This window comes from Cryptomeria japonica, chromosome 10 (genome assembly GCF_030272615.1).
Source record: "Cryptomeria japonica chromosome 10, Sugi_1.0, whole genome shotgun sequence".
Lineage (NCBI taxonomy): Eukaryota > Viridiplantae > Streptophyta > Pinopsida > Cupressales > Cupressaceae > Cryptomeria > Cryptomeria japonica.
Genome location: NC_081414.1, coordinates 128,214,999 through 128,226,944, shown reverse-complemented (window position 1 = coordinate 128,226,944; position 11,946 = coordinate 128,214,999). Strand labels below are relative to the sequence as shown.

The 11,946-nt window shown below is 38.6% G+C and overlaps 1 protein-coding gene across 1 annotated transcript; it reads left to right on the top strand.

Annotated features, from left to right (window-relative positions):
• The first annotated feature begins 8,861 nt into the window (after positions 1-8,861).
• LOC131030925 (cytochrome P450 94B3) lies at positions 8,862-10,748 on the top strand. The gene has a single exon (XM_057961889.2). The coding sequence runs from the start codon at positions 9,103-9,105 to the stop codon at positions 10,735-10,737; it is 1,635 nt and encodes a 544-aa protein (XP_057817872.2). The 5' UTR covers positions 8,862-9,102; the 3' UTR covers positions 10,738-10,748.
• The last annotated feature ends 1,198 nt before the right edge of the window (positions 10,749-11,946 follow it).

The following is an 11,946-nucleotide window of genomic DNA, read 5'->3' as shown; positions in this document are numbered from 1 at the left end:
AGCATGTCTCATTCTCATACATTAGCAATCTAATAAATAAAACTATGAACAAGGACATATCTCATTCTCATCTACTAATAATGTAACAAGGAAGGTATGAACAAAATCACATACAAGCAAAGTTGCAAATAAAGGCACATCTTATTCACATCCACAAAGATTATTCTATATATTATATGTGATTGAATTTGACTTTATAAACATGGCCACCATCAAGGTCATGAAGAGGGGCGCATCTCATTCTTATCCACTAGCACTGTAATAAATAGGATTGTGAACAAGGACATATCTCATTCTCATCTACTAATAACATAACAATGGCATACAAACAAGTGTTAGGATTCCCAAAGATATTGAGAGGGGGGGGTGAATCGATATCTGACCGGTTAGATAATTTTCTTAACTTATAACATGAAAAACATATTAAAACTGTGTACCGGTAAACCAGAAATAATGCAGCAAATAAGAACAACAACCACAACATGAAAAGCACACCATAACACAATATTTTAACGAGGAAACCCGATGTGGGAAAAACTTCGATGGGATTTGTGACCCACAATATTCACTTACTGGCCAATAAGGGAATATTACTGTTTACAATAGGGGCCTGCACATGCAAGAAGGCCAAGTACCTAGAGCTCACTGCTCAGTTACAAAAGAAGTCACATTGAAATACAAATTTGGATTATAAAAATCCAATGTCTTGCACTGCTTCAGATCAACATCTACTATGCCAGATTCAGTACCGATTTAAGCTCTGCAATATACATAAACCCTTATCCTAATAGTTCGCACATTAGGTCTGCTATTTTCCTTTCATACTTTGCTTACTAAATGATCTACAATGATCTCATACATATATGAGTCATATTACAATCCGTCATGTCGGCTTACAAAAGATTTTACAATTAATTACAAAATATATTTATACAAAATTCTTGTTGGCCATGGTGTCAGTAATCTTCTTTTTGGTGTCGGTGATCTGTATGTCGATGTAGAGTCTGTCGGTATCGGTGCCTGTGTCAGCCTACCGGTATCACATGATTGTAAGGTTGTCATCAATGACAATACCTTCAATCACCTACAATTTCTCATTGGAGTATGCCTTTGCCAACAATCTCCCCCTTTGGCATTGATGGCAACACTCATGAGAAAAATCAAAAAGTGTCAAAAAATGATGTCCAAAAAGAATCTGCCAAAATTATCTTACCAAAACTGTGTGCCCAAAAATGTATGCTCCCCCTGAGCTGATGATGTCCTGTTCTGATCATTTTTCTCATCGCACTACTCCCCCTTTGACATCAATGACAAAGGTTGTCATTCGCTGTTAGTGAAGTGTGGTTCCTGCCTAGATTTTTGTAGCCAGTGGGTTACAATCTGGAAAATATTTGCCAAAACCAAATTTAAACTGTCGCTAAATCTTTTGCTATCCTGTAATGCCTCTTGTGTTCTCTGAATTGTACCGGTGAGTATGTGCATTTGCTCTTCCGGTGTCTTAAGTCCGGGAACCAGAGCCTCAGAAATTTCTTTTCTCAAAGAAATGAGGTAATCTAGTTTAGGACCAAGTTTACATTTTAAGCTCTTTGCCTTATCCTTTATTCTCTCTTTATCCTATTCTAACTTCTCAATTTTGTCTTCAACATCTGCAATTTTCTTTTCTATTTCTAAAAATGAATCTGATGTGCCTATTAGATTGTCAGCAATATTGTTAATCTCAGTTTGTTTTTTGTTGATCTCCGAATCTATGTCCTGTGTCAAGATGTCGGTTTTGCAAGTATCCATGTACAGTTTCTTGAAATCCAAAATTATTTCTCCTAGTGCCGATAATAAGGTTTATGTTTGTTCCTTATTCTTCTTCACTATTTCCTCAAAGAATTTCTCTTTCTCCTTATTCATCCTCTCTTTGAATGTGTCTTCATTTATTTGATCAACTATCAAAATATTGTCGGTGATGAATTTAGACAATGTGTCTAGTTGATCTAAAGAATATTTATTATCCACAATGCACTTGGGTGCTACCAATTTGAGAATAGGAATTGTGTCATCGATAGCCTTATAAGCTTGTGTATTACACTCTATGATTTTCTTTATTGAGTCCAGTAAGACCTCTGTCACATTTGTAGGCCAAAATTCTGCTATTGAAGTACCAGATGTCTGCCCAACTATTTTCACAATATCCATGTTGTCAGTTGTAGTGATAATCTTGCTTGTTTCGACCTTTGGTAGGTCAGTTTGTGTTTGCATTTCTATTAGCAAAGGTTTAGGCTTTTCAGTTTTAGTCGGTGGCACTGTCTCGGTTTGAACCTGTGTCTCAACCTGTTTCTGTTCTAGTTTCTCCATATGTGTCTCAGAAGGTTTCTTTGAGCTCTCAACTGTCGGTTTCTCAGATGTAGTCTCTGTATGCACTTTCGGTTTCTCAGTTTGTATCTCTGCACTGTCCATTGTTGGTTCTCCTAATTGTTTTTCAGTTTTATCTACCGGTTCTTCTAATGTTTTACCAGTGGTGTCTTCTGTCGGTTTCTTTGTTTGAGTAGGTTTTTCTATGCTTATGTTTACAGTATCATTGACCTCAACCTCAACATCTGCAGCTGGTGGCTCAATAGCCACATCTTTCCTTTTATCCTCAGTGGTTTCTTTGTCAACCACAACATTTACTTCTTGTGTGTCTATATTCATAGTGTACAAAATTTTGAACTCGGGATTTGTATCCTCTTGAGGAGTCTCCATACTCACTATAGCCGGTTGATTGTCTGTAGTTTCTACCGGTGGAGTATCCAAAGGAGGTGGGGGTAAGTTATCAGTTATCTTTAGGCTTGGAGGTCCACCTACCTTACCTTTCCCCTTATCCTTGTCCTTTTGGTATACCCTGATGGTCTTAGGTCTTGGTAGCTCTTCTTGTTTCTCTTTTTCAACAAAGAATGTGTCCCATTGGTCTACAGTTTCTTCTGTTATCTCATTCACTCTCCCTGCCATCAGTGCTACATGTCGGTGAGCAGTTGAAAATACTGTCCAGTTGGCCTCACTGATTAATTTGTCTATCTCATCAGGTGAGTTTACTGGATGCACTAGAAGTAATTTTTCAATTTTCATCTTCTTGTCCAGCTCAACAATGGCTACCCTTCTAGCTTCTAGTCTTCTATACAAATCATTGGGTATTTCATCAACAATTTCCATCAAAAATTTCTTGTATATATCCAAGTGTAAAATTACACTATTTTCTATGCTTTCTTTGTCATCAGCGGAAAGTGTATTGTACAGTTTGCTAATGTTTTTCAACTTTCCATCATCTATTATTTCACTAAGGAGTTTATCCAGTGGAGCAATATCTTGTTTTACCTTCTTCTTCTTCTTAGGAGTTAACTTCTTAATTGGAGGCCTCACTACCTATTGCTTTTGTCTTGTTTTTCTAGGAATGGGTGAGGTTACCGGTGAGGGTTTTCTTTTCCTTTCTACCCTTTTGAATACTGTCGATATATCACTCTCAGAGGAAGTTGCAACTAGTGAAAGAAGTCCTTCCAACTCACTTTCTTTGATACCAGTTTGCTTCAATACATCTTCCTTAAGTGCTTTTGCTTGTCTAGTGCCTTTCCTTACTATTTGTTCAACTTTCTTAACTCTTTTCCTTGACTGAATACCACTTTCTATTGTTTCAACATTGCCAAAGACTTTCTCAAAGGGTTCTTTTGGTGCTTCAAGGAGGGCTTTTGCATAAGTTTCAATAATGTTATCATCTGTTTCATATCCCATTTCAGTTACCCAGATAGTCCTAGGGACAACTGCCTCCATCCAGATTTCATCCTTTTTTATTACAAAGCATATTTCCTTCTGATATATATCTACAATTGCCTGTGACAGTCTTATTCTTGTCTTCATTTGAGCCTTCAGTGCTTGAAAATGTTCGTTTATATTTTTCTCTCTGTTTCCTCCCATGTTGTTTAATAGATCCAATAGTTGCTTTCCTACGGGTATATCAAAGCCAAATCTTTTCTACCAATACTGGGTAATTGCTTAGTAATGTACAGCATTAAACATACAAGCAAATTTCCAAATCTAAAGGTTCCTTTCTTATCTCCTTTGATCTTTTTCAGATTGTCTATCAATTCATCTTTGAGCCATTCACACACATCTATTCTAGCATTATCATTAACCATGTCATATGCACTTTTAATACATAGGCTAGATACTGAGTTCAACCTATTTGCATGCGTAGCTTTGTAGCCTAAAATCATACTGATAAATCTGACATTGATGTCCTTCACATCATTTACCCTTAGAGACCTTTTGTCAAATGTTGCGTCCGTTAGATCCATCACTGTGTCATTTGAGACCCTTTTAGTTCTGTCAGGTTTGCTACCGGTGGAAGGTAACCCTGTTACTGCTTTAACAGCTTCTTTGGTGATCTTATGAATTGAATCCAACCAAAAGAATTCACCATGGACTTTGCTTAGGACTATTCTTATCACATCTTCAGGAAAATCAGGAATGCTAAGAATATCCACAAAACCTAGGGTTTCTACTACCTTGTGTTCCGGTTTGATATTGTCATTTTCATCACAAATCACAGTTCTATACATTTTCTTGATTTCATCATCACCTGATTCCTCTATATGACAGTGTATGGATATTCTAGGATCTTCAGCATATACTACTCCTTTAGGAATTTGAGAGAATGCACCTATGTTATCATCTTTCTTAGCTATTTCGGGAACAAGCTTGAATACAGGTCTAGGGCGCTTGATAACATCAATTACAGTAGGGTTTGTTATAAATTCAGGAACAGAGGAGGATGCCATTTTTATAAATACCTCAATCTGCCTTAGGGATGAGTGCTTGGATGAATTGCTTCTCTTTTTCGCTAAGGATGCCTTCGCTCGGGAATTTTTGCGCTCTTGAAGATTTGAATGCTCGGTGAATAAAAAAAGGACCCAAAACACTTGCTTTATAATGTTATTTTCTCCAATTAATGCATTTAATGCTTGTCGATTAAGTCATGACTTAACTCATCTACCGGTAAAGAAGTAATTCAACTTCTCACCATCAACCGAGGGTATAATAGCATGTTTTTCAATTAGTTGCCAAACCCTCAAGCAATTAGATGAAGAGTCTCCTACCGGTGGAGTGTTACTCTTTTCTGTCGGTGGAGGAGTATTCCAATCAACATTTTGATTTGAATTTATGATCCATTGTTTTGAGAATTCTTGTTTTACCTCTTCAACCTTTTCTTTGCCCTTCAGGCTAGGACCTTTGTTATTTGTCAGTGATGTCTTGCTTCTACAAAATTTTGTAATATGTCCAATCTTGTTACAAGCATAACAAGTCACATTGTTTTTTTTCTGAATAGCTTTCCCATATCCTATGCCAATATGTGTTTTGCATTGATTAGATAGGTGGCCAAATCTTCCACAGACATAACATCTTACATTCATTCTGCAATTTTCTGAATTATGACCAACTTTGTTGCATTTAGAACATTGACCGATGGGTGTATTAGTGTTTTGATAATTTTTAGATCTACACTGATTTGATCTATGACCATACTTGTTACAGTTAAAGCATTTCCCATTAAATTTGTAAGCAGTAGGTTGTCTTACCGGTTTGCTATGATCATGTTTGTTTGTAGTACCAGAGCTTTCACCAACTTCAAAGCCAAGGCCATTTGTATCACCATTAGGTTTCTGATTCTTCAGCATGTCATCAAGTTCCTTTGAACTTTTCTTGAGTTTCGCCTTGTGTTGATTTGCAGTAGCTAATTCATTTTCCAAGAAGTCCTTTTGTCTCATGAGTTCAGTTTTATCATGTTCTAAGTGAATTAGATATGTCTTTAGCATATCATTCTCATGACTGAGTCTTAGATTTTCATTTGCAGCATCATTGATTCTTCTAGTCAAGTCATCTTCATTTTTCTTTCTATCTTCAATTTCTTTACAAAACCTCATAGTCATATCCTGCATCTCATTCTTCGTTGTACTGATTTCTTGTCTCAACTTGTTTACCAAATCATTAAGAGTTTCCTTTTCATCATTGTCATTCTGCATCTTTTCACAAAGTTCTCTTCTCTTGTTTCTTGCAATAGTGAAATTTTCTTGAATTCCTTGAATGATATCCTAAGCAGCCTTCAGATCATCTTCAAGTTTGATATTCTTCACCTTTTCTGCATCATAGTCTGAAAGAGTTGTTTCCAATTGCTTTCTCAAGTTTTCCATCTCTATTGGTGTCAAGATCTTCCTCAAGTTGTTAGGCTTTTGAAAATAGAGGACCAGGCTCTAATACCAATTGTTAGGATTCCCAAAGATACCGAGAGCGGGGGGGGGGAGGGGTGAATCAGTATCTGACCGGTTAGATAATTTTCTTAACTTATAACGTGAAAAATATATTAAAACTGTGTATCGGTAAACCATAAATAATGCAGCAAATAAGAACAACAACCACAACATGAAAAGCACACCATAACACAATATTTTAATGAGGAAACCCGATGTGGGAAAAACCTCGGTGGGATTTGTGACCCACAATATTCGCTTACTGGCCAATAAGGGAATATTATTGTTTACAATAGGGGCCTGCACATGCAGGAAGGCCAAGTGCCTAGAGCTCACTGCTGAGTTACAAAAGAAGTCACACTGACTTACAAAATTGGATTATACAAATCCAATGTCTTGTACTGCTTCAGATCAGCATCTACTATGCCAGATTCAGTACTGGTTTAAGCTTTGCAATATACATAAACCCTTATCCTAATAGTTCGCACATTAGGTCTGCTATTTTCCTTTCATACTTCGCTTACTAAATGATCTACAATGATCTCATACATATATGAGTCATATTACAATCTGCCGTGTCGACTTACAAAAGATTTTACAATTAATTACAAAATATATTTATACAAAATTCCTATCGGCCATGGTGTCGGTAATCTTCTTTTTGGTGTCGGTGATCTGTATGCCGGTGTAGAGTCTGTCGGTACCGGTGCCTATGTCAACCTGTCGGTATCACATGATTGTAAGGTTGCCATCAATGACAATACCTTCAATCACCTACAATTTCTCATTAGAGTGTGCATTTGCCAACAACAAGATTATGCACAAAAATGCTATTAGGGTCATGAAGAGGGGCATATCTTATTCTCATCCACTAGCAATCTGATAAATAGTAGTATGAACAAGGGCCTATCTCATTCTCATCTACTAGTTTAATATTACAAGTGCACATACAAACAGGACCATGAACACAAACACTATTAGGGTCATGAAGAGGGCCACATTTCATTCTCATCCACTAGAAATCTAATAAATGGGATTATGAACAAGGAAATCTCTCATTTCCATCTACTAATAACAAAACAATGGCACATACAAACAACAACATGAACACAAACAATATTAGGGTCATAAAGAGGGGTGCATCTTATTCTCATCTACTAGCAATCTAATAAATAGGATTATGAACAAGGGCCTATCTCATTCTCATCTAGTAGTTTAATATAACAACCTAGGCACATACAAACAGGACCATGAACACAAACAGTATTAGGATCATGGAGAGGGGCACATCTCATTCTCATCCACTAGTAATCTATTGAATAGGATTATGAACAAGGGCACATCTCATTGTCATCTACTAATAACATAACTAGGGCACATAAGCAAAGACACTATCTCATTCACATTCACTTCTACTATAACAAGCAAGACCATGAACAAGGATGCATCTCACTTCCATCCATTAATATCAAACATGACCATAAATAAAAGCACATCTTATTTCCATCCCCTAATATTGCAACAAACAATACCATAAACAAAAGCACATATCATTACCATCTACTAATATTAAAACAAACAATACCATAAACAAAAGCACATATCATTACCATCTACTAATATTGAAACAAACAAGACATAAACAAAAGCACATATCATTACCATCCACTAATTCTACAACATATCACTCCCATTCACAAAAGCACATATCACTCCCATTCACAAAAGCACATTCTCCTTATATCTACTAATATTGAAACAAATAAGACATAAACAAAGACACTTCTCATTACCATCCACTAATTCTACAACAAACAAGACATAAACAAAAGCACATATCACTCTCATTCACAAAAGCACATATCACTCCCATTTACAAAAGCACATTCTCCTTATATCCACTAATATTGAAACAAATAAGACATAAACAAAGACACTTCTCATTACCATCCACTAATTCTACAACAAACAAGATATAAACAAAAGCACATCTCATCCTCATCCAGTGACAATATGACAAACAAAACCCATATGACAAACAAGACCCATATGCATGAACAAGGACCCAAAAGCAAGAGTGAATGAATGTGGGGGGTTTAGATGCCTAACCCATTAAGACCTAGGGAGAGAATAGATTAATATGTCCGAGAGAAAGCCAATCCAAAGAGAATAGATTATTAAGTTCCCTGCCTATAAAATATGGGAGGGGGGCCTTTTGTTCCTTATATTCAGCCGGCTCCATAGGGGGGCAGCTTTAAATAACCTGATCTACCCTTTACCAGATCCTTCCTTCCTAACCTTAATATAGTTAACAATAATTCTCAACGTGGGGCATTACACAAGAGTTTTCTTCCCAACAAGGAAGGACCATTAACACTGTAATTCCCCATTAATCTTGTGGGCGTCATGAAACGAAACTGTCCAAACGCAAGCCGTTATAATGAGCGTGGTAGGACAAGGACGGGTGTCGCCACCATGAATAACCAGTTTTTTATATGTGCCGTACGTATTATGGGAGCCCATTGGAACTCGGAATCTGCCTGGCGCACTTAACCGCTTTTACAATCATTCATTCGGGTCTGTCAATAAACGGTGTCCGAAATGGCACCCGCCAAAGGAAGGTATTATCATTATTAGAGAAGTGGGTAATCCCGCCAGGAAAACAAAATAATGATTTTCAAGCACAACAGGAAAGCTGTCACGTGAAATCTATGTGGAACTACTCTATTTATTTCGCTCCATGCTCATTCAATTCACATGCTCCTTAATTAGGATACCAGTTCAGAGAAGCTGTTAACAGCAAAGAGAGAGAAAAAGAGAGAAGGAATTGGAAGCAGCCATGACTGCCCTTCTTCTGCTGTTCTTCCTCCTGGTTTTGGCCGCCGGGTGTTCGTGTCTGTTCAGAAAAGATGGCTTCCGGGGTCGACTGGTTTTTGTCTCCGGGTGTTCGGGTCTGTTGAGAAAAAGTAGCTTCCCGGGTCGGCCGTTTCACGGCCCACGGGTGTACCCCTTCGTGGGCTCTGTGTTTTCCTTGTGGAAGAACAGGGGAAGGCTGTTGGAATGGTATAGTGAGATGCTTGTAGAGAGTCCCACACAGACGATCGTGGTTGGGAGATTAGGCGGCGGGCGGACGGTTGTGACGGCGAACCCGGCAAACGTAGAGCACATTCTGAGGACCAAGTTTGAGAATTATCCCAAGGGTGAGCCGTTCACTGCGATTCTGCATGACTTGCTGGGCAGAGGGATCTTTAACGCGGACGGAGACGGGTGGAAGATGCAGAGACGGGTCGCGAGCTATGAGTTCAACACGAGATCTCTGAGGAGCTTTATAGTTCAGGTCGTGGAGGAGGTCACGGACCGGTTGCTCCCGCTCCTCCGGGAGGCGAGTGAAACGAGCAGGTGTCTGGATCTTCAGGACGTGTTGCAGAGATTTGCGTTTGATAATATATGTAAGGTGGCGTTTGGGGTCGATCCTGCTTGCCTAGACGGGTCGTTGCCGGTTTTTAAGTTCGCCCGGGCGTTTGACGTCGCGACGGACCTCTGCGCCCGCCGGGCCGCGGCACCCGTGTCGCTGGTGTGGAAGCTGAAACGGGTGTTGAACGTCGGGTCTGAACGGAGGCTCGCAAGGGCGGTGGAGGTTGTGAATGAATTCGCCATGGATGTTATTCGAAAGCGGAGGAAGGAGATGGGCTGTGGGAATGGGAAGCAGGATCTGTTGTCAAGGTTAATGGCACTGGCCAACAGACCTCACCTGACGGCCATCATGGGGGCCGGTCATCTGTCACACGAATTTCTTCGGGACAGTATTGTGAGCTTCATTTTGGCCGGTCGAGATACCACCTCAGCTGCGCTCACCTGGTTCTTCTGGCTGCTCTGTTCGCATCCCCATGTAGAACATACGATTCGCCGAGAAACCGCCCGGCTCGTCGGCGTCCGAGGCGCCGGTGACGCAGACGCCTCCGCCGGTCAGCACCATGACCCGCCGGTCGTTTTCACCTACGAGCAGTTACAGCAGATGAACTACCTGCACGCCTCGCTCTGTGAGGCCATGCGCCTTTACCCACCTGTTCCTTTCGATTCCAAACATGCCCTCCAAGATGACCTTCTGCCCGACGGAACTTTTGTCACCAGGGGGGACCGGGTCACCTATCATCCTTACGCCATGGGACGGATGAGGACCATTTGGGGACCCGATTGTCTGGAATTCAAGCCCGAGAGATGGCTCAACGAAAATGGTCTCTATGCCCCACGAAATCCTTTCATGTTTGCGGTTTTCCAAGGCGGGGTTCGGGTCTGTTTAGGCAAGGAAATGGCCTTCATTCAGATGAAATACATCGTTGCTTCTGTAATTTCCAATTTTAGTCTGTGCCCGGTTGATACCCACCGGACTCCCAAATGTATTTCCAGCTTGACCGCCCGCATGGTGGGCGGTTTTCCTGTTTTTGTAAAGACTGCTAATAGTAATAATTCATAGTGTTTTCATTAGTTTGTTCCTCTGGTTTGATCATTGATTTCGATTTCATTTCACCATTGTTGGGAACTTGAAGATTTTACTTTTCCTGGTGCATAACATGTGGTCTCTACAGTCCTGAAACGACTTGTGGGGCAAATTTTGTTGCAGTGATTCTATTTTAGGCATTTCTATGTACTTGTTCCCAAATTCAGCAATGACCCAATTTAGTAGGAACGCACGATCTTGTCATGTCGCAGTAATTTCAGTGGCACCAGAAATGCAGTGCATGAACATTCATTGAACATCATCCTCGCCCACTTGTCTGGTCCCATTTTATCTGGTTATTAAACTTGGGGGGACCAATGGTTTAGTGAGTTAATGATGAGTTAGTTACAGATATACTTATTGTTTAAAGTTCTAGTTAGTTCTTTTTTTTTTTTTAAATGATTATAAAATGTTGGTCTGAAATATGTTTATTAATTTATATGTTTGTGTGTATTTTATGTACATAATTGGTTGTTCTCTGTAATGTGTGAAAAATATTATTAGTTTGGTTATTAAATGAAAAATAACAATGTTATTCATTAGTTTAAAACAGTTAATGGACTCGCCTCAATAAGAGGAATTCTGATTAGAGGTTAATGATATTTTTTATTAAATAAAACTAACAATGCTATTCATTACTTTAAGAACACTATTTGACTCATCTCAATAAGAGGAAATTAATTGGGCAAAATTTGGAGATTAATAATTGGGGAAACAAAGGCAATTGGATTCATTCTAAATGAGGGGTATATCTTTTCTTACAAATATTTAAGATGAAGTTGAAGTTAAATAATTGGAGAAACATAGTTATTTGAATTCATTCTAAATGTATTCAGGAATGTCCACTCGCTAAAACTTGTCTACAACATTATTCTTTTTATAGTTTCAGTAGTATAATCTAATAAAAAATTATTCATTGTAAGCTCAATAATTTTATCTTACATATTTTTGTAATGGTGAAATCAACATACTTATATTATTTTTCATTTATTTTTGTCTATTTTGAGAGAATGTCTTAATACATTTATATATTGATAAATAATGTAATATGGTACAGAGTTAGGCTCCTTCCCTATACCATCACTTTCCCACTTGCGCATGTTTTTATACACCTATCCCCTGCCTTATTCATATAGATATACATTCTACTATATTGCTCTAAGCTATGCATTTATTGTGCCTATT

Bases quoted from the DNA above. Each gene is read 5' to 3' on its own strand.
- LOC131030925 (XM_057961889.2), top strand. From the start codon at position 9,103: ATGACTGCCCTTCTTCTGCTGTTCTTCCTCCTGGTTTTGGCCGCCGGG.